General features: G+C 36.9%; 1 protein-coding gene across 7 annotated transcripts in view; it reads right to left on the bottom strand.

Moving 5' to 3' along the window:
- Positions 1–1,879: 1,879 nt before the first annotated feature.
- Positions 1,880–23,046, bottom strand: part of DCUN1D2 (defective in cullin neddylation 1 domain containing 2) — a 28,266-nt gene continuing 7,099 nt past the window's right edge. For all 7 annotated transcript variants that reach the window (XM_080612320.1, XM_080612323.1, XM_080612326.1 and 4 more), the window contains exons 4-7: positions 20,898–21,028; positions 7,717–7,799; positions 5,448–5,544; positions 1,880–4,705 (exon numbers count right to left, since the gene is read on the bottom strand). In XM_080612320.1, the coding sequence (XP_080468446.1) occupies positions 4,626–4,705; positions 5,448–5,544; positions 7,717–7,799; positions 20,898–21,028 (391 nt within the window). In that variant the 3' untranslated portion in view covers positions 1,880–4,625. The remainder of the gene's footprint in view (positions 4,706–5,447; positions 5,545–7,716; positions 7,800–20,897; positions 21,029–23,046) is intronic.

Here is a 23,046-nt window from a genome sequence, read left to right as displayed (position 1 = left end):
AAAGACTACTACACCCAAAGGATTTAATCCATGACTGAGTGATGCTTCTGCTATTCAAAAACACTCAGCAGAGGAATGCTTTTGGTTTCAAGTTCACCCATCCAAAGGATTCAGAGACATATCCTGGAAAAGCAGGGTTGATACCAGATGGGTGTCAGACTTGTCTCAGACCTGCATCTTTGTAACTCTTGTAGTGAAGGGTTTCACTTTAGTAACAGGATTATGCCTTTAGGAAAGAATACTAATTCTAGAATACATTCATTGAGATCCAGGAAAAAAATAGATAGGTTTTACTGAATTCTTTAATAGTGGGGTGAATCATTTTCATACAGTCTTATACCACTGCCTCATAAAAGAAGAAAGAAAAACACAGCGGCACAGACTTCTTTGCTCTTTACTCTCTTGACAGAAAGCCTATGTTGTGACAGGAAATCCTATGGGGTATAAGAGTATTTCACTACTTGTAAGAGGCACAAGAAAAAAACACATGAGAATTTGCCAAGTATAAACAACAAGAGGAAGTATCCCAATAATTATACTCGGTCAAAACCTGAATGCCCTTAAGAGGTGAACACTGGACCCACTTCTCTGAAATACGGAATTTTCTGCGTGTGGTTGTAGAAGCAGCTGCAGTTGCAGGACCCCTTTTGTCAACAATTCATAACAAAAAAGCCTATTTTAGAGGTGCGTCATCCTCACCTAATTCCATCCAGCATACTGTACATACTGCAAAGGTCACAAACCACCTTTTGCTGAATACCTGTATTTTTTAAAGGTTTTCATGGTTGTAAAAACCTTACAGTTTACACCTTTCAGAAGGGCTATGCCTTTTGGTGTGCCAGATGCTGGTTGGCATCAGCTGAGGGAACCTACTGAGAGGTGCTGACACTTGAAAAGAGCTTGCCATGGTTCAAGTATCAGAATCAGCAGTTCTGCTGTTACGGGGGAAGGAAGAGACTCATGATATCAAAGAAGCCAGCAGCTGACGAAGCCACTGGAGAGCGATGCCAATGGGAAAGTACAGAGGATAACTTATTTATTTGGATTTAAACTTTTGGAAGAGAATTCGGGACAGTTTAATACGTATCTCTGAAGGTCTTTGCATAGATTTCCAAGCATGCTGTTTCTCCTGCACAGCTCAGAGCCTCGGACCAAGCAAGACTTGCCTTGCAATTGCACCTCTTGTTGCCAGTACAAACTAATGACGCAAACCGAAGAATTTGTTCATTAGCAGGTACATGTGGTGGATGCAGCACTGCAGCGGAACACAGTGAACTTCTTCAAAGTTTAAAGGTGGCACAAATGAGCAAAACAGGCATCAATTGTAACTGGTCAAAAACTAACGAGTCACCATCCCTGCCCTCTACTGACTGACGGAATAACAATGCAAGAATTTAAAGAAATAACCAGAAAACAAACACCACCCCCCCCCCCCATCCCACCAGCCTTTGCAAGGCTTCCAAAGCAGAAAGCTGACAAAAACCATCCAGACACCTCACATGACTGACTTCAATCCTTTGACAGTCCATTTATTCCTTTTTCCACTGCCACAAAATTTACACACGTACAGCTTACGCAGCAGCAAAATCTCTCAGGTGCATTGAATGAGCAGATGCCTGCAGGTTTGCTCTCCTTGGCATGACATACACAATAAATTACATTTAAATTTAGAATTGGCAAGTACAAATCCTATGGCTCTGTTGCAAACACTCCAGGATGTAAAACCAAACAACTTGGCACCAAGTTTAAAAATACATACAGCGTATCTCAGAATTGATACTGTATGCACCAAGCAACTTGAACTTGTACCGTATATGATTACAAATTGACCAGCCTAGGTGTTACCCCTGTACCAGCTTACCTAAAAAGCAGGTCAGAGTGCCTTGTAATGTGGAACTGTGCATAGCAGCAAATGGTTAAAATACAGAAGGAACTCATAATTTTAAAGCAGGCTATTTGCATCTATCTTTATGACAGCTCAAGTGTGAAGGTGTTACTCCATGTTATTATTTATGGGAATGTAAAATGTATACATGATTTCAAAAGGGTAGAAGACTAGGAAAAACATCCTACATCTAGGAAGCTGGTTAAGGAGCAACGCCTATTTTAAGATATTTTGCCCAGTCTTCCTTTAGTGGAAGGTGTTTTCCATGAAGAATCCTCACAGGAATAAGGCTTAAGAGCAAGTGAATAAGTGTGCGTATATATAGAAACTGAATACTGTGCTAAGCCCCTTCCTTCTTCCTCAGATTACAAGGCAAAAAACTTTAACCCACATGCAATTTTTTATGCTCTACTTATTTTAAAAGGTAGAAGGTTCATCACGTTGATTTGAAGGAGTTCTCAGCATGAGCAAATGCTTCACAAGCTCTAGCGCTATAAAACTATTCAGTTACATCACATACCAATAGATTAAACTACTTCTGGTCAGTTATATTTAGCTATATATTTTAAGTGGCAATTGTGTGAGTAACAAGCATCCTATTGCTTTTTTGCTAGATAAATGCAGTTGATGTTACGAGATGTTACGCATTGTCCAACACCTACTGGACATCTATAGAAATAGCTTGTTTTGGGAAGAAAGAGGAGGTAAGTCAAATGTATTAAAAAAGAGCACAATACTGTTTTTAAATCTGTTGACTTCTGCAAAATACCTGTATTTACGTATACAAATGTACTTTTAGAAAGATGCAGTCAAAAAGTAATAATTTGGCTTAATATTATTTATTGCCTAATGCTACACAGAAGAGAGAGGCATCTGAAGACTGAGACTCTGACATCTAGTGGCTGCCATGCAAGATCTAACATTTACAAATACCGCTTAGGTAGAAAGACAGCTACTAATAAATCACTCATGGGGCATCTGTAACTTGCCTGCTATGTTCTTATTACAGAAAATTTGCTAGTATGTTCACATTTGTCCTAATCCTGCTATTTAAACATCATACACAACTTACTTAAATTCTCTGAAGCGGAAGAATGAAGGCAATCTTTCTGTATACAGCATGTATATTTGTCCTTGTAGGTTGCATTGACGCAAATGAAAGCTGACTGCTTATATGAAACTCTAAATATTAGAGTTTAAGAGAATATTGTAAGCTTTTATACTCTCACAACTACAAAATATAATAGTATGCTGTCATGCAATACTTAAATGATGTGATCCAAACAGATATAAATTACATAACTTAATGCATCATCTTCTCCAAAAATCTTGCATCTATTCAGCTCTGATTACAGAAAATATACTGATCATAGCTGTACATACTCTTTAGCAACTCTGTTTTAACAAACTTTTACAGTGGCTATGACAAACTAATTTTGATGAGGTAGCGTTTGAAAGAGCCCTGTGTGAAGATATGTTGAATACTGATAAACCTTTTTTGTGCTCAGGCATTGGAAGACACTGTACACTTTATAATCAATGGCTGGTGAAAGGGGGGAAACAAATGACTAAACAAATTCAGATTTGGTAAAAACTGGCCCAACTCCACTCACCTTGAAATCAATGGTATTGCGTTACTTTACTCTTTTTTTTTTTTTTCCTTAAATAAAATTGAATGCACAATACATCCAGAGGCATGACTGCTTACCATCATTAATATAAAGTCTCCTTGCTCCTACCTATTGCTCCCGAGTGGAAGCCAACTATTTAAGGTTTTGGGCTTATTCACACATATTATCTGCAAGAAGTGCCAGGAACTGCATTTATAACGATGCTGCATTCAGCTAGAATTTATGATTTGGGTCATAGTACAAATAAAACTGAAAGTCATAGTCCAACAGTTCCTTATTTAAAATAAATAAAACACATAATGAAGCGTAACTGATTTACGATAATCATACATGAATTATGAAAGCATCTTTGGTTGTTTAATGTCTAGTTTGAAATGGATATTAAAGAGTTGCAACATAGCATAAGACAAGCAGGCCTTCCTCAGCAACACTACTGTTACATGTCCAAGCACTTCAAGAATAATGAGGAAGTTAACCTCATTGGGAGAAAACAAAAGGCTGGATGTAATCCATCTCTACATCTAGGACTTCAAAATACAAATTTTAAATTTTTGTAACAAGTAAAAAAAGCATAATTTTTTTTTTTTTTGATCTGTTACAATTCTATATTAGGACAGATCCATGGAGCTAACTTTTATAAAAATACAACATACTGCATAAGTTTTATTTAGGGATTTAATTTATATACCACAAATACTGCTTTTAATATAAGTACAATATAATACAGTCGTATTTACGTAACTGCTGGTGTTCACTCTGGATCATGAACTGAATGGCATGCTGTGCTGTCAAAACTTTAATAGAATTGCCTCTAGTTAAACTTCTCCAAAGTATAAAATCATGCAAAATCTACATCCTATATGATACAACCAGTACAATAACTGAAGCCAGTAGACCACAAACAGCCTGGACTATCTTCTGAGTTTGTTCAAGTGTCCACGAGTCAGCCATCATTTTCTTTAGGCAGAAAGGAAGAATTTCCATTTTGTTTGCAGAATCTCATCACAAGCACTGAAACCAGCAACAATGCGCACAGTTATCAGCTAAAAAATCTTCATTATGTAATGCAGTTCAGAACACAGGTTTAGTCCATATTGACAAGCCTGGTGTTAGGAAGTTTTACGTTTTCCTCCTGTGACTACTGGTCGTGCATATTCCACAAAATCATCTATAAGAACAGGCCACGCTCCTGAAAAGAAGTTAAGCAATTCAGAAATCAATGCATCATGTATCAACAATAAATTGGTGCAGATTCTAAACATAAAGTATCGGAAATTCACTTTGACATTTCTGGCCTGGTCCAGCTTTAACAAGCATGACATGATAAACACTTGAAAAAAGTACCTAATAAATTAAACATTTGAAGCTCTTCTTGCAGTAATAGTTCTTAGTACAAACTAAGATTTGTATTTATGGCATAAATATCCATACTATAAAGTTTATAAACATTAGCTGATGGCAAAACCACGTCATCCCTATCCAAGCCATTTACAACTTAGGAAATATTTCTGTACACAGCCATCCCAAAACAGGATTTGCAGGATTAGCAACAAGAGTGTAATTTGGTTTTAGGTTGGTAAAAAAACCAATGCTCATGTAGACATCCTTGCAAGCAGAAAAATTATGTATTGCTTTGCAGTTAGCAGCACTTTTGTACAAAAAAAAAAAGTTACACTGAAATTCCTGCAGCATGACAGGTTTAAATAGCACGTGCTATCTCACGGAGTGACAGTATCTTCTATTTACATACTATAGCAAGCTAGTTAATCTTCTTATCATTATTGTTTTGGCAACAAGTATGACACTATAATTGCAGCTAAACCTCTAAGGGTAAACAAATTAAGACAGAAGGTACCAGCACCTTCTGTTAATTTAATGCAAAATTTTAATTCTGCTGCACCAAGTTTTGAATATATTCAAGTGTTGCTTACCTTCTTCATCATAGTTGGACATATCATCTGCAATCATATTTCCAAAATCTAACAAAAGATTCCAAGTATCTTTTGGAATTGATCTTTTATGATGCTCCTATAAAGGAGAAAAAATGATATTGTTCAGTCCAAGCTATTTTCAAATTCCTCACTAGTGTTTTATATTGACATACACAGAAATGTTTCACAAATATTTTTTCTTCTTGCTCCTTTTTTTTTGTAATAAAGTTCACAGCTTCAAAAGGAAACTCCAAAATAAAAATGCAACTAAAGAAAGAAAAAAAGCCTAAGAATTCTTTAATAGTTGTTTTATTTCTTCTGCTTTCAGTGTGTTTTTAGCTCACTATGGAAAAGAATAAAGCAATTCCATTTATACTTCTAATGACGTCTATTCCAGGTTTTGAAACTGGGCAGCCATGGATTAACATTCTACCATTTAAACTTCAGCCCTTTTCTCCTTACCCCTTTTTGCTTATGCTTACCCAGCCTCTCCTTCAACTTTCTGGTTACAGTTGCACCTATGGTCTTCTCACTTACTCCCAAGACTGCCTTTCAGATAAATCATATATCTCAGCCTCTCTTCAGCTATACTATTCTTCACCATAATGCACTACCTGCACTTGCTCCACTTCTGCCCAGTCTCCTTTTTCCCCAGTCTGCACTGTTTTCCACTACCACCTCCTTGTCTGATTTAAGACATACTCTTTCTGCATCACCCCATTCACAATTACCAGTTGCCACCTAGCTCGTTTGAGCAGTACTTCAAAACACTTCAGTCCTAGTCAGAATCCTCTCAACTTTTAAAGTTAGCACTCCCAAGAACAGAGAGTGTGCAGGGAAATACAACTACTAAGCAGTTGTGAACAACATCATCAAGTCAGACCATCTACATCTCCCTTCATCTGTTGATACTTCTGCATTACTTGCAGATAGCAGGTGATTAACAGGGAAATAAATTTCAACATCTAGTTCTGGTTTGCAGTAAAAAATTGCAACTACATGAAAAGCCTTGTTTGGTGAAGCATTGGGATTTTTTGTGTTTATGGTTTTGGTTTTGTATTGTGGGTGCGTTTTTTAAGCAGTAATAATTTAAAGTATTGAGAAGAACAGATTTCATTTGAAAAATCTGGAACTTGGTAAAAATGAGGTTGATGTAATTTCTTTTAAGGTAAATATTTAGGTTAAATATCTGTAGCAAAGTAAGACACTTCATACCAGATCATCTAGATTGAAGCAGAGATCTGCAGAACTGTCTGTTGTAACAAACATAGCCTAGTGGGAAAAAACCATTAAGACTTTTCTTAAGTTATATCTGAAGATGTGTTTATGCATATATTAAGGAAATTAAAACATGAAATGTTTTCACAAGTTCTCTTGATGAAATTGGTACTTTATTCAGTGAAAATAAAATATACTGTTCAAAAATTTTGAGAACACGTCAGAAAACATTGCAAAAGGTGTACGCTTCCCCTCTTAGGCACTGGTGGTTATGGAACAAAATGCAGAAAGATTTCTTAATTCTCCTAAAGTACAGAAAAGAAGATAATAAACAAGATAAATTACAAATTATGTAACATTATGGAGAGTGTTTGGGGTTTTCTGCAAGCACATAGAAATGCAAATGCATTAAACATGGATGAATGAATCAGGTCTTTAACAGGAATATTCTGAAATTTTTAAAGTTTAATTTATGCATCTTTACTCCACTGCCCACAGAGTTGCACTGGTAAGAGAAAAATGTCAAGATCGGTTCATAAGTATTATCTAAAAAATGAGTTGAAATAATTACTTAGGCAAGAACTTTCTTTTAAAAAGAAAAGTCTCAGGTTAAGTTGGTCATAACAGAATTGACATTTAAGAAAAAAAAAAAAAAAAAAAAGAGTTTATGCATTAGTACCACAAAAGGCAGAGCATGGTAAAATACGTGGTTGACAATAATCACAGCTGTCTTGAGAATAAAGACAACATAAGTTCAATCTACAATCATGGCCTCCTTTAATGCAGAAGCTTTCGTCAGTAGGAGGATACAGGATCAAGCAAGAGAATGCTCTATTGTTCTGCTACATCTTTCTGCATTCTTCTTAATTAGAAAATAAGATAGAAAAGATTTAATTTGGCTTGACTTAAGAATATTTTATATTGGTTTTCAAAAAGAAAAAAGTTTGAAGGAACTATTGAGAGATTCTTTTTCTTTATTGTTGAACGCACAGGCTACAAATCAGACTGTTGTGGACTAAGATAGTCAGGAAGGAATATGGTACATACTTACCAATAAAAATTTATTCCAAAGCTCTAGAAATTTAAATCTTCCTGACAATACTAAATTCCAATATGCAATTGCCATTTCTAGATCTGCAAGAGACAAGGCAATACGTAAATATTACAGCATATTATACACAATAAAACTCTTATGGTTAAACAACTAATGCTCCATCCAGTGTATAATGATACAAATGAATAACATTCTTCTGAAATCAGTACAAAATTATAGGGAACTGTTTTCTACTCTTACTGACCCAAAAGGTAGGAGACAAGCAGCAATGGTATAAACTGTGTATTGAATACCAGAGTCATACAGACTAGAATATTTTTGTCACCATCCAGCAGTGCCAAACCAAAGCTACTTTCAGTCTACAGAAACGGAACAAAGTAGTTATAACTCTATATACAAATAATAAAAGATATACACACAAGCACAATACTTACTAATAGAAACCCAAACATTTAAGTCTGCATATGCCGATTCCTGTTAATTTACCACATTTTAGACACACATTGACTTTAAAGAGATTTTGAGGACACAAGGGGATAAAAAAGCCCCAACATTTGTCTTCGGCATGGTAATTATACAGCACTCCTTACAGCAATAATTCTCTTCTTCTGGAATCATCCATTAGACAAACACCTACGTCCAATACTGAAAATATGAGTCCAAGAAAGAAGCCCTTATTCTGTACCATGATCATTGATCTGAGACCAGAGTTCAGCTCATGCATCATCAGGAGGATGCAGCACTGCCACACACCGAAGCAGAGAAGTAGGAGCAATATTAGATGCAGCATAAGGGTAGAAAGGATGTTTTTCTGAAGACCTATTTTCATTCTCAGCAGCTTACAATATGTAATGGCTTCTGTGCTCGCTCACAAAGAGCGGCATTAAATGTACACATAGTGCTGTGCAACCGCAAAATAAAGCACAGTCTGTCTTAACCACAAGATTTCAGTTTGTCCTTTCAGTGCAAAGTAAGTATAAACAAAATGTGAAACTTAATAGAGTGTATTGTTGTAGTAGATAAAACAGAAGCTTGACCTCCACCTACAGGAAAGAAGCATGGTATTTTAAATTGTACATACCACATTACAAAACAAAGGACACCCTATCACCTGAAATTAAGTTTCAGATCTGAAAGAGAAGTTGCAGATTTTAACATAGCCAGCTTCTCAGGGTCTGTATCGCACAGGGCTAGGGCCTAGACAAAGTGCAGTACCTAATATGTAGAGAAATGCAATATGCCTGTACCTAGCTATGGAGAGACAGTGCTGCTGGAGGTGTTTGTTCTACTATGATCAGAGTGCTCTTCAGTATAGAACATGCTTTGTGCCCCGATAAACTTCTTTCAGTTCTTCCTGTCTTTGGCACCATGCTCACTTTTCACAGAAAATAAACAGAAGAGAAGAGTTAACAGCATTTACCTGCTGCTCAGATACGCAGATTAATTATTCGTATCTGTTATCCCAAATGAAAAGCAAAAGAAACGGGAAGGGAGAAATGAATAATCTTAAGGGCTTCTAAACTTCACTGTTAAGTGACTGGCTTTGATCCCATTCACTCAGGCTTCTTTATGAAGACAACCTTTCCAAGCCATTGGTCATGTGACAACATTACAAAATGCACTTTGAAGAAAAAAACACCTTAATAGGTGAAGAGTTTTTATACTTCTGATGGAAATACTCCTTGGAAAAAGGAAGAAGGTACAGGCAAGGAAAGCATATCCTGCTGAGGATGCTACTCTGTAGGGTCTGAAACTGGTCCACGCCGGAGCTGCTCTCCCCATGAAGCAAATGGAGGGAGGTCTTGATCTTGGTTAAAATTAGCTCAAGGGAAAAAAATTTTAGAAAGTACATCTTCCTCAGTTGGTTCACTGCAATCACACAAACCCCTTAACTAACACAAGAGATATTTGTACAAAAGGAACCAGATGGGACTATCACTTCTGGTAGCGGTGCCAGTTAAAGCAATCTTAAAAGTACTTGAGAGAACAAGGCCTTTAGGGATGCTACATTCACAGGAGATGCGGCTACACTTTTGTTTGAAGACAATTCCCTACCTATGTTGAAAAACTTAGCACTGGAGAACAGAAATGGCAATTTCTGCTTTAAAGGAAAGACCCAGTTACAGAGAGCTTCAGTTCTACATTGGGACGCTAATAGTAGTGTCAATGAACAGTAATTCTGTGGAGTTTGTGTATCTGCTACAATTAGTGCAGCACTAACAAATATAAAAAAGCCAAAAAAACCAAACTCACAAAACCCCCACAAAAACCCTTACGCCATCAGAGTTCTGCATCCCCACAGGAAGATGTGTTTTTTGCCTGGATTTCTTAGGCAGTCTTATTGTATTTCAATGCTGCATAGACATGAGGGCACCATTACAAATAAAATCAAACTACAATTACAAAAATATGCTGGTTTTGTACCAAGAAATACACTTCCTGCATTATAGATAATAATGCAAGTTTTATAAAAGGAAAGGAAATCACAGATGCATACTTTCCAGTGCTCCGGAAACTACCGCCTAAGCAAGGACCAGTTTAGAAGAGACTTTATTGGAAATATCCATGTTCATATTCAGAAGATTAAATACTCACCATTTAGCAATTTTAAGATCATAAAAATACAACATCACATGCTGTATGTTATACAACAGTCTGAGCTACCCATCCACCCCACATTATTTCCACTGCTAGTATCTAGTGACTGCTGTATACCATGCAGCCCCATCCGTATAGTCCAAAGATTTTCCATACACTGAAACAAAGCTTCAATATCTAGATATTCAGCCTTTCCGGTACCAAGTCTAGATGTGCTAACATACAGCATCTATAAGGCTTTCTGTAATAAAACCTTAAGAATGGAGTTGCCTAAAAGTGATACCAATTACCGTTACAAAATTATTAAAATTAAAATTACTAAAAGGATGGTAAAAATATATAGGATATCCAAGTAAAGCAAGTTCAAGAAGGAGGCAAAGGTTGGTAAAAAATATTTCCATTATTTTACACATTATTTTGCTAAACAATGTGATAATTACAGTAAACATGTTTTGGTATGCTTTAAAAGTTCTGAATTATTTAAAATATCAGCATTTCACAATCAGAAGTAAAGCATTTCACATGCAGCATGATTTAGTCTGCAACATTAAAGCTTCATTCTAAAGTTGCTTCTAAAAAAAACCCTCAGCCTCTTTTGCTGATTAAACAGAGAGCTTGAAGTGATAAGAAATTAGCACATTTAATGCAGAAGGAGAAATACATCATCCATTAGACAACCTGCACCTGCTTTCAAGATATGATCAATGCTTATCCTGTTAACAAAAAAAAACCCCAACAAACAAAAAACATTACTCTCTTGCGTGAATAAAAAATTAATCAAATTAAGCTCCTCATTCCTTTGTGATGATTTTGGACAAGGGCAATGAAGTCATTGCACACAAGTAATCAAGGAAGTGAGAAAACAGGAAGATAAATCAACAGATAGCAAGGAACTGGCTGGAGAGTAGGATTTATGAGGAACATGAAATGAAGTTCATTTAGACCTGCTGTGCCAAAACAGCACTCTGGGACTGCAGCACCCACATCATCCTCTGCCAAACAAGAAACTTCCAGCTCTCAGACTGCCCTATCAATAAGACTGTTCATGCAGTCATGTTTGATGCTGTCAGAGTATTAAAACTAATTCACCTAAATTACTGATATATAGATATGTAACAAAAAGTTGAAGGCATTACCTTGGCCTCCTAATATCTGAAAATCTGAAGTTGTTTATAAGAATACTTTAATATTAGCCACTGTTTCCCTCATAATCCCTAGTCAGCATATTAGCTACATTCTGTACATTACAATGGTAGATTCTATCATATTTTAGAGGTTGAAAACAAATAACATATTCTAAGATCTACTGACTGTCCCAGTATTGCCTTTTCTTCCTTTACTGATGTTTAGTCTTCTTATCGGATTATAAAGCTTTGTTACTTCATTATACCCCCTCTATGGGAGCCTTTCTAGCAGCTTGTTATATGAGTCAGTGCCCACCCATGAATTTTATTCAAAGAGTACTCTTTCAAACTACATTTTTATTTTCTTCCAAAATAACAGGACGAATCAGCCTTACCCAGTCCATCTCCACACCCAAATCAACAAGTCAGTAAATATTGTATCAATGTTAGAAGGAGAAGAAAGGAAAAAGTTAACAAGGATTGAAGGAAAAAAAAAAAAAGAGTTTTTGAAATGAGAATTTCAGAGCCAAGAGCCCCTTTGTTTGAGGCGTTTCCTCCCCAGTGCTTTCACCAAAACTTACTCTATAGCTTTGAAAGCAAAAGAGTAGCCAACAAACTCTCCTGTTCCCAACACTGCATAACAAATTAATCCGGACAGGTGCAAGACACAGGAATCTATTTTATCATTCAATTGCCTTGTAAAAATACATGTAGCTCCTGCAAGAGACTGAACTTACGATGTTTTCTTTATAGTCATGCAACTTGCCCTGAAGTATCACTTGGTTGATATTAGTTGGTCTCGTTTTCTCACTGGGATCACAGGCAAGTATCATACGTTTGTAAAGCTGAAACAAAAACTACATTGCACTAAATTATTTGTTTCAATAAAATTCCTGGACACCATGTTGAAACCGATGCAGATGTGGGAACACTGGAAACTGGTGTCAAAGTATCTCAACAACTGGGCTATCACACTATCTAACCAACAAACATTAGGTGAATACTTGCAAGATAATTATTGAGTTACTTGATTCCTTGTTTCCTCATCTCTGACTGATTTTAAGATTCTTTGGGCTCCAAATTACTAAGAACATGAACACAAGAATCAGTTTCTTCTCTAATCAGAATGTTTTTTTCTCCTCTACAAAAAAATGACACCCACATGGCAAAATAACAAGAAAATACCATCAGGATTCAACGTAAAAACCCTTCACTAAATTACCGAAGTTCAGAGCAAAATAGCTGTTATCTGCAATTAGGAGCTTTCCCATGGGAAGAGAGAAGGGGAAAAACAGGTAAGGGCTATGAAACAAATGGAAAGTGGCTAAGCTCAGGATCCAGCTGAGTTGGATCCTTTCATCCCTGCAAAGCCGTAAGCAAACAGCTTTCCAATGCTCTGCGTTTGGGGATGTATAATGTACAGTGTTGGAGTAAAGTCCCTGTGGTGGACACGGAAGAGTGGTGAAGCACAGCATGTGGATTGCAGAAGAGCTCTGGAGGAATTAGGAAGGGTGTAACTGTACTTATTACCTCTATCTCAGCATCTGCCACACTGAAGGAGGCTGATTCCATGCAGAACCTTTCATGCGATTATCTTGAGCATCAACTGCACAAAAGCAGAGAAACTGCTCCTGAATATGAGCTAGGCTTTAGGAGATAATCTATCTAAACATCAGAGTGCAGACTAATGAACCTGAAGTTTCAAAATCCTTCTGTCGCTGCAAATCTCTCCAGATAAACTACAACAGGTGACTTAAAGTTGACTGGATATACGTTTCCCAAATAAGTGCCAAACATGAGTAAAAGAATCAATGAGACATTTCTGGAACTGGCAGTTACGCCACAGTTTCGCTGCTACTATTGGCCTTTTTTGATCAGAGCTGATCAAAAGCTGATCAGCTGTTCAAGAGCTGATCAGAGCTTTGCTGTTCTAGACTAAACTTCTCTTAAATTGCTGACATTTTCAGAAAGAAAAATGTGAACAAAAAGTAAACCAAGGACCATAAATACACACAGACAAGCCAAGGTCATTGAAACACCTAAAATACAGCATTCGCAGACCTTTTCCAAAGTAAGCATGAAATTCAGTTATTGAACTCCCTCAACTTCTTGCATCCACTCACTTCTATAAACACCCTACAAATGGATCAATCTAATTCTTCACTGAAAGTGGAAGAAATCTTGATGACTAACTGGGGACGGGGATAGGGTAGAGATCCTTCCCTAATGTCTAGGCATCTTTTCAAAGAATTTTGAGATAGTGCTATGATGAAAGCCAAAGTTGACGTTGCTTCAATTAAAAAGAGCACATCATACTCATCTGCTCATAGAAGAGGAAACCTCCTTGAAGTCCACATACTGGATGCAAAGAATCATTCTTCTGGTCTTGAGGTAATATTTGATTCAAGTCTGAATGCCCTCCTCATGTATCATCTCTTGCTTGATCCCAGGAAACTGGCAGAGAGAAGGAAGCAGAACCTTTTGAGCCAGCAAGCAGGCGAAGGGACCACAAAGGAGTGATGAAGGACCCAATTTGCTTTTTGTTTCCATGTTGAAAGTTGAAGACCATGAAAAGAATTCATTCAGTTCCTGCACGGTGCTGAAACAAACTGTAGTAAACTCCTGAGCATGAGGAATCTCCTGAACATGTCTTTTTGGGGCTCAAAGGGAGACCCATTGAGAGACTTACAGCAAGTATCATGTTGAAACAAAACAAAACAAAACTGAACTGCTCTGTATACAAATGACAAAAGATCCATAATCTTTAGTACACTCAACCAAGAGCTAGGATGCAAAATTTCACTCAGACTGCAGCAGAAAAAAATAAAACGTGGGACTAGAAGGCAAGACAAACCTCTCCAAATCTGCACCATACAAAATTTACAGATTTATTGTACTAAATATAGCAGCAAGAGCATGAGAGAGCAGATTAAACAGACAAATTCACAGTTATTCATAATAATTCTTTGTAAAAGTCTCCTGGCAAACCAGACTTTAATAAACTGCACTGTTTACATTATCTCAAAATATATACAAAACACTCAGAAGAAGTCTAATAAATATAAATCTTATACCTGCCAGGTCCAATATGCAGCCATTGAGACAGAACTGCTGTGTTGAAGCCTTACTATCATTTTTCCCTCCAAGTTCTGTCCACCACTTTGAGAACAATTGTCTTAACAGTTCTAAGCATCCATCTTTTTCTTAGATAATAATAAAATCTATTCAGACGTATTTGAAAGACACTTGACAGATAGATCCTGAGTAACATTAATCAGAATGTCATTTTCTGCTTAATCATGGTAGATCTTAGGCAATATGCTTTTGCCTCCTGCATCTCACTACTTACACAAGTTATCGCCCAGGGTGACTGGTGACTACTTTTACTTCTTTAAACAGCATGTGTCCAGACTGAAGAATATTGCTTGACAATATCAAGCTAATAAAAGTAAGTGGAAACATTCAAGTTGGATGAGACTATAGAGACGGAAGTCCTGCAAATATAAAGAGAAATAAAAATTCCCTAGTATCACCACATGAACTATGGAACACAGGCTCCTATAAAAGGCAGTCCTATTTCTGCAAATGAGTATTCGTGTACCTATTTTGGGGAATGACAGAACAGATGTAACTTCATTTACTGGAGAGGATTCTTCCCATCTAATTACATAAAAGCAGAACTTCTTGCATTGGTTTTGAGAGGAACTGTACAATTAGAAGATATTAAAAAGCAATGGAAGACAGGCTTTTCTAAAAGTAAATAAAACACAAAATTGCAGACGCACACACACACATCCGTCTGGAATGTTTTCCTGGAGCAAAATCCACTGCATCTCAAAGATGACTGTGTGGGGTACCACCAAAAAAACATTTTAAGAAGAGCTTCTGTGCCTTCCCACTCCCTCCCTTACAAATGGCAGCTGGAGTAATAAGAGATACTACGTGTCCTGCTGATAACTCCTGAAAGATAAATGTTTGGGATAAACAGGTTATTTTCAAGATACGCTCCAGGCAAAAAGGTTCAATGAAAATGGACAGTATTCTCAGAAACAACTTTTAGGAATTCAGTCTGAAAGCACTGGTGCCCAAAGTGAAGCTAGACATAGCGAAATTTATCCCAGTATACTAAAGGAACCTCAAATTGCTACCTAGCATCTTTGAGAATTCATAGAGATCAAAGAGGTTCTAGAAGAACCTCAGTGCTTCTCTGCCAAAATGGGAGAAAATAACTCATCCATGAGGGTCAGTCCTGTATCTAACACTAATACTTAAATAACTCAGATGATACAGCAAATCTGCAAATTACACAAAGCCTGAAGGAGTACTGTGTGGTAGAGGACAGGATTAGAATTCAAAGTTATTTGGACAAACTGGAAAACCACTTGGAAGTAAATAGGAAAGATTTCATTAAAGAGAAATGCAAAGCCATATAGCTAGTGGGAATAACTGACTGCAGATTCAAAATTAACTGGGTGCACTGCAGTTCTGCAGAAATGCTGTTAACATAATAGATGACAAACTGCAGACAGTATCAGTGTTATACACATAAGCAAGGTAATAATGCAATGTAAATCAAACAGCAAAATATCTAAAGTACATGGAAGCTTATCTAGCTTGTTTGGGTACTACAAGACAGGAGGAAGTCAGACAATAGGATCCCAGAAGGAAAAAAAAAAAAAAAAAAAAGAAATATAGAGTTGGAAGATACAATTGCAGTATCAGAGAGCTGGAAGATTAAATTTATCAGGGTAGTCAGCTTTACTCAGTCCAGAGATTAAGGGAAGACACATACGTAGCTGTCAAATAGATAAAAATTTGTTACTAACTTCAAAAAGCATTCTGCGCATACACTCTGGATGGGTAAGTACTGAACTGAAGAATTCAGGAGCAAAAGTTTAAGTTATATGCTAGAAAAAAAAAAAAATGTAATCTAACACTAGGTTTGAGCAAGCATGGACAGAGGTGTACGAGACCTGCCATCAGAACTTTAAGATATTATGTGAAGGTGGCAGCTCCCCAACTGTCAGAGGACCACTCCCAATCAGGTATCAAATCTTGCTGATACCTTGAAAAAGCAAGTTAGTGTATATCGCTAGCATACCACTGAACACTTTGTTAGAAAGACATCTGTGAGGAGTGATCCTGTCTGGCACAAGGAAACACACTATGTGTGTTTATCTTTTAAATGTAGAGACCACCTGGCATATTAAGAAGGAACTCATGAATCACTGTATTTCATAGAATCATAGAATAGTTAGGGTTGGAAAGGACCTTCAGATCATCTAGTTCCAACCCCCCTGCCATGGGCCAGGGACACCTCACACTAAACCATGTCACCCAAGGCCTCATCCAACCTGGCCTTGAACACCGCCAGGGATGGAGCATTCACAGCCTCCCTGGGCAACCCATTCCAGTGCCTCACCATCCTCACAGTAAAGAATTTCTTCCTTATATCCAATCTAAACTTCCCCTGTTTAAGTTTGAACCCGTTACCCCTTGTCCTGTCACTACAGTCCCTGATGAATAGCCCCTCCCCAGCATCCTTGTAGGCCCCCTTCAGATACTGGAACACTGCCATGAGGTCTCCACGCAGCCTTCTCTTCTCCAGGCTGAACAGACCCAACTTTCTCAGCCTCTCTTCATACGGGAGGGGCTCCAGTCCCCTGATCATCCTCGTGGCCCTCCTCTGGACTTGTTCCAACAGTTCCATGTCCTTTTTATGTTGAGGACACCAGAACTGCACACAATACTCCAAGTGAGGTCTCACGAGTGCAGAGTAGAGGGGCAGGATCACCTCCTTCGACCTGCTGGTCACGCTCCTCTTGATGCAGCCCAGGATACGGTTGGCTTTCTGGGCTGTGAGCGCACACTGAAGCCAGCTCATGTTCATTTTTTCATCGACCAGCACCCCCAAGTCCTTCTCTGCAGGGCTGCTCTGAATCTCTTCTCTGCCCAACCTGTAGCTGTGAACATTTCCTCATGTTCTTCATGAGGATGTGGCAAAAATTAAGTAGTAACTGCTGTTTATCACTTCTTAAAACAGCAGAAAGAGATGAAAAAAAGTAATCTAACAATTAAAATATTGATAGAGCAATAAAAATGACTCATAATCAAAGCCTCGCTGCTTAGACATTTTAGAGGTATTTCAGTAATTTCTTATATTTTCAACATGTTAAATAAACATGAAAAATAACTGCATAAATGAGTCTCCTCTGCCTATCCCAGACATTTTTCTGGTGAGCTCTATTCTCAAGAGTTATTTCTGCTAAAAAAAAAGAAAAAGAAAGATGCATTAGCACTTAGCCTGAAGGATCCAACAGAAGGACCATTTTAATAGGTTTTATTAACAATCTGCTATGAATAAGAATTGCCCATTTATCACAAGTACTATGTCAAGTTTGCTTAGTTTTCAAACAGTTGGTGTGTATACCTGAGAAATCAAGCAGTATTCCTTTAACCCACAGATCACTCCCCTAAACAATAAATGCAATAACTACAGACTTGGTGATTTAAACTCAGAGTGTAATAAGAGGAAGCACTGGATACTTCACACCCTGGAAAAATCTCAATAAAATATTCATAATTGAAAGTTAGGAAAATTCCTTTGATTATTTCCACTTCATTAATTAAAACCATTCACTTTTATCCCTACTTGACATAAAAACTTATTGACCCCACAGTCATCAAGTCATAATTCAAATGTGAACATATGAGAATGAGTACGCAAAAGACTTATAATGGGAGCACGTCACCAGAAACATTAAGGCAAGCAGCTAGGGCAATAGCTTAGTAGCATCCTATGCTTAGGTAGCACTGCAAGTTCATCTAACGTGCACGTAGGGAAGGAGGAGAGGTCAGTACCTTAAGATGACCTAGACAGAGCTAGGCAGAGATTTATACCAGCTCATTTGGTAACAAATCTAATTATACATTCTGTTTAGCTACCTGGACTGAATTCACAAAAGCATGCTGAGCCAAGGCTCCACACTTGGTAAGAGAGAAAGACTTTGAACGCGGATGAAAGAAATTCCTGCATCTCCTTGACAATAGGGCACATAGTCGCTGGGACACAAATATCAAACGCCTCTTGAGAGAAGAAGACAGACAGTTTCTCATTCTAGGAGAAAATACACAGTGTATGCAGAGAAGAGGAGGTAAAATAAAAAGACATCTAAGCCTCTCTTAAATGTAGCTGAAGCAACTAGAATACTCAGCTCATACAGACACCCCTGTAAGATAACTGAATTTTTTTCCTTGCAGAACAATTTTTTTGCTGAAAGAGAACAAACATAACTCTTAAAATAATTGCAGCAGGAAGCAGTTAGTTGTAAATGCCAACCTACAAACATTCCCCCCCCTCCCCATTTCTCTGCTCCCTGAATATAATGACATTCCCTGAAAAGATTCTGACTGCAAAAGTATACAGCGTTAGCTTTTATTTGGATAAGCTATCACTGATCTCAATCACTAAGAAATATCGTATTAGTCAATATGCTTGTTCAGCACTCTCGACTTGACCTATAGTGACCCAAGTTCACATCAGACAAACAAAGCGTATCTCCACTGAAACAAGAGCAGTGGCACTTACTTATATTTATTTAATATCTGGAATCTTCTTAGCAAAACAGTAAGAAGTCTGATGAAAAATGTCACCAAAATACTGCCATGTAAAAACTAAGCACTACTTGAGATTAAGAAATAGTATTACCACAGTTATTAAAATTCCTGAAAACTGAAAGCAGCAATAGTTCAAATCAACTTTTTCTATAGTTTATATTAAACTTTAATTTTTGCACTTTCTTTCTCCCACTAACACTTCAAATCTTAGTGCAAGAAGACACTTAGCTGTTTCGTTGCCAAAAAGTACCATTCTTACACAACAAAGAAGACAGTCTTACAAACGAAAGGGCCTTCATACCAAAACCAGAAGTAATGGAAACCAAGTCAGTTTCCTTTTTCCTCCTCATGTTGAATAAACAGTACATTCGGTTCCATAACTTGGGTTGGGCTGCCTTCCCTCCTCCTCTCTTTGTACAGGCTTAGGTGAAAAGCTTTTGAGACCTATTTCCCAAGTACATGAGTTTCACGTTGGAACTGATCCAATTAAAACAGGAAGACATTTGTAATATTTCTTTAGGTATCCCATAAATTCCAGCCTTGGCTGTAAATGACTTACCTTTCCCACAATCTGAAAGTACTAGGCTTTGTAATGACAGGAGGCAAGAAAAAGAACAACTAGCTAAGGCACTTCAATTCCAACCAGCCTCATAGAACCACTACAGAACAATTTCTTTTTTAGTGTATGGAAAGGTGGCATGTGACCCGTGTGAGTGACACGTAATGAAAAATTAAATCACTGCAAAAAAAATAAAGAAATATGGAAACTGGCTAAAAGCTGCCCACAGTTTAAAAGAAAAAAAGACACTGGGAAAGACAAGAGATATTATTCAAAGTAATTCCCAAGGAAGAATGTGGAATGGAAGCCTCTGGTTGAGAAGCTCTAAAATAAATATTCTGGCCCTCCATCTCACTACTCTTCGAATAGTTTTTGAGAAAAAGTATTTATTATATGTGCTTGCCAAGTAACAGACACAAAGTTGAAGAGGCTATGATGAAAAAAAAAACCAACCACACATCAAAAAATTAAAAAAAAAAAGAATCAAACCAAAACCAACAAAAAACCCTCCCCAGAACACTTGCTCTTCTCACCCACAACCTAAAGAGAACACTGATGATGGTACGGCTCTATTCTACACACAAAACAGGTTAATTCCTTCCCTCACAGTGTCTTTCAGAAATGGATAAAAGTTATGAAAGGCTATCAGATTTCATCTTACAGTTTTCTTCATCTATTCAAAAGCTACAGATATTTTTGATTTGAAGAAAATATTAAAATTTAAACAACATACCCATTTTACTCCAGCAATATGAGGAATGGGACACATCTCAAACTTTATAAAGAATAACAGTTTAATACTTTATAAACTGCACTCCTATTCACCAGCTTTGAACCAAGACCATAATGTTATTTCCTAAGCTTTACATAAAAACTGTGAGCTAAACTTAAAAAGTCTTAGAAGAACAATAACTTTTGCTCCATTTTCTCCCTCTTTTTAGCTGATATAGACATCATTTCAGTTGTTGTGAATAAAACAGAAAATACCAGGAGCTCACTAGCTCAATCTTTGAAAGAAATTATGACAGGTCTGTAAGAACTGCCGGAACTTCCTTTGACAAGAGGAGAAAGAATGTCAATACTAGCAGAAAACACCATTAAATTATCTGTACCAAAGGGGCATTAAAGAAGAGATTAATTGCAAGAAGATGAGAAAAAGTCAGTGAAATAAATCGATAATGAATTTACTACACAATCACTAATGAAAAAACTGTATTATATTAACTATTTGGAATTGACTTAACTGTCTGTAAATATTTTCTCAATTGTTTTCTACTTACCTAGACCTTTTTGTCCAGGGTTCTTAGCAAAGTTAAAAGTAAACTGATAAAAATCTTTGAACTTTGTTGGATCCTTTAGCTCTTGTTCCAGTCTTGGCAATAGAGCTTTTAGTTTTTCTGTGGTGTCACACCTGTTCAAAAGAGGTTACATTGTTTGTAAATATGTAAGATTTTCTTTTTACCTTTTTTTTTTCTTCTTATTCTTTTTTATTTTTTTAAGGTTTAGTTTCAGAGCAAAATAAAACAGTAGTAAAGATAAAAAACAGAGTATCTTTCTGGATAGCATTCTTAAGAACATAAACATCCATATGCCTTTATTAAACAATTTTAAGTGTAAGATCATATATAAGCATCCATTAAGTATAATACCCAAACAGAAGTCAGTGGTTTAACTTCTATCCTCAGTCTCCTCATATGAACTCAAACAATAGATGTTATCCTGCTCTTAAAGAACATGTAAACCTCACTGAAATCTGCTATCTTTTCCCTTTCATAGCTATTGTAACACAATGGTGTAGGGTTTTGCTTTAATCTAGACAGACATTACTTATTCCCTGCTCCACCTAAACGAAGAGCTATATACTATGTTTACACTTAAGATTAACATTAGAGGACTTTCAACAAAATGAACCATTATTTGCAGTCATTTTCTCCCCACACTGGCAGATCAGTGGGGAAAAAGAAATGAGGCTCTGATGTCAGCTTGAAGGCTGACAAATGGTTTACCAGCCTGGCACAGGTAAGCTTAGACAGAATCAAGTTACTGAGATTCTAACAGAAACACATCCCTTGTATAACATGAGCCTGGAGCATTTTCAGTGAAAGCACCTGAGCTGAAAAGATGCAATTTTAAAAGAAAAAGGGTTTCTCCCAAGCCAAGGAATTAAATGAATATTCAAGGTTAATAAGATATTACCAATATTTTGAATTATACCTAGAAATCCAAAGCAAAGGAAATAGATTCAAAGGAGCAGATATCATAACTAAGATTTTGTATTTCAAAGTTCTCAGCAGCTAAATGTATTTATTCTGAAGATTCAAGAAGTATTTTGTTAAAGGATGGATAACTATAGCAAAATCCATAAAATGCAGATGCAGTTTTAACCATCTTGCATAGTACAGGTAAAAATAAGTAGTTTTCTGGCCTCCAGCAGTACCTGGTGGAGAAAAGAAAGAATTCTGCCAACAGTCTTCAACTGAGAACTTGAGTTTCACGGAGACTTGATATACTTGGCAATAGGGACAAATATCTTCTCATACGTATTCTAAATGTCCAATATGAACTAAGTCTCAGGGAATTTCTTTTCACTCAAATCTTCACCTGTGTCCAATGCTAAAAATCACACACTGCACCACTGATATTTAACAAAAGCATTCAAAATTCTCAATAAGCACTATACCAGAGACAAGCAGGTATGATCAGATTATACTCCCAAGAACATCATAATGTGCATTGAGCAGAAAAATAAAAATCACAGACCTCTGTGGAACTGTATCAGAGACAGTCATCAGGACTTAGTAGGAATGTCACAATGAAGTTTCAAAACAAAATCAAAGCTGGAATCCACAGGTGTTTTGGCAAAACCTTTTTAATCAGTCATAGCAAATAATGCTGGCAGCTTTTAATATAACAGCATGAGCACTTGATTGCTGTTGATGGCTAGAAAATCATAATCATTCTTACAGTCTCTGCCCAAAGGAACAAAATAAAGCAGCAGACTTCTGATGACATCAAAAGTTACTTCACCACAATTTCTGATACCCTTACCTAAAAAGGAAAGCTTCGAAAGAAGTCAATAACTGGTGAGGTCAGTAACAACCGAGTACTAGGACCCCTACTCAAGAAACAACCACTACATTTGCTTGAATTTGGTCTACTGTATAAAAGTATTGATAAGGCACCATTCTGAGAGCAAATGAAATTATTTAGCTCAAACAATACGCAGAAATAATAAACCTTAATTCTCCATCTAATGCAACCTGTTAAAAAAAAAAAAAAGGTATCATTGTGACACTTCTCTATATATTAGACATACTGTATCTCTTCCAAGGAAAAGTTATACACAAAATACTATTTATGGCAACAACTGCTTGACATTATTGCTAAACCGAGACAGTGTGGTCTAATCTCAGAGTCTGTTATCCAGAA

The sequence above is a fragment of the Psittacula echo genome (genome assembly GCF_963264785.1).
Source record: "Psittacula echo genome assembly, chromosome: 3".
Classification (NCBI taxonomy): domain Eukaryota; kingdom Metazoa; phylum Chordata; class Aves; order Psittaciformes; family Psittacidae; genus Psittacula; species Psittacula echo.
Note: the sequence above shows the minus strand (reverse complement) of the source record. Positions and strands in the feature narration are given on the sequence as shown.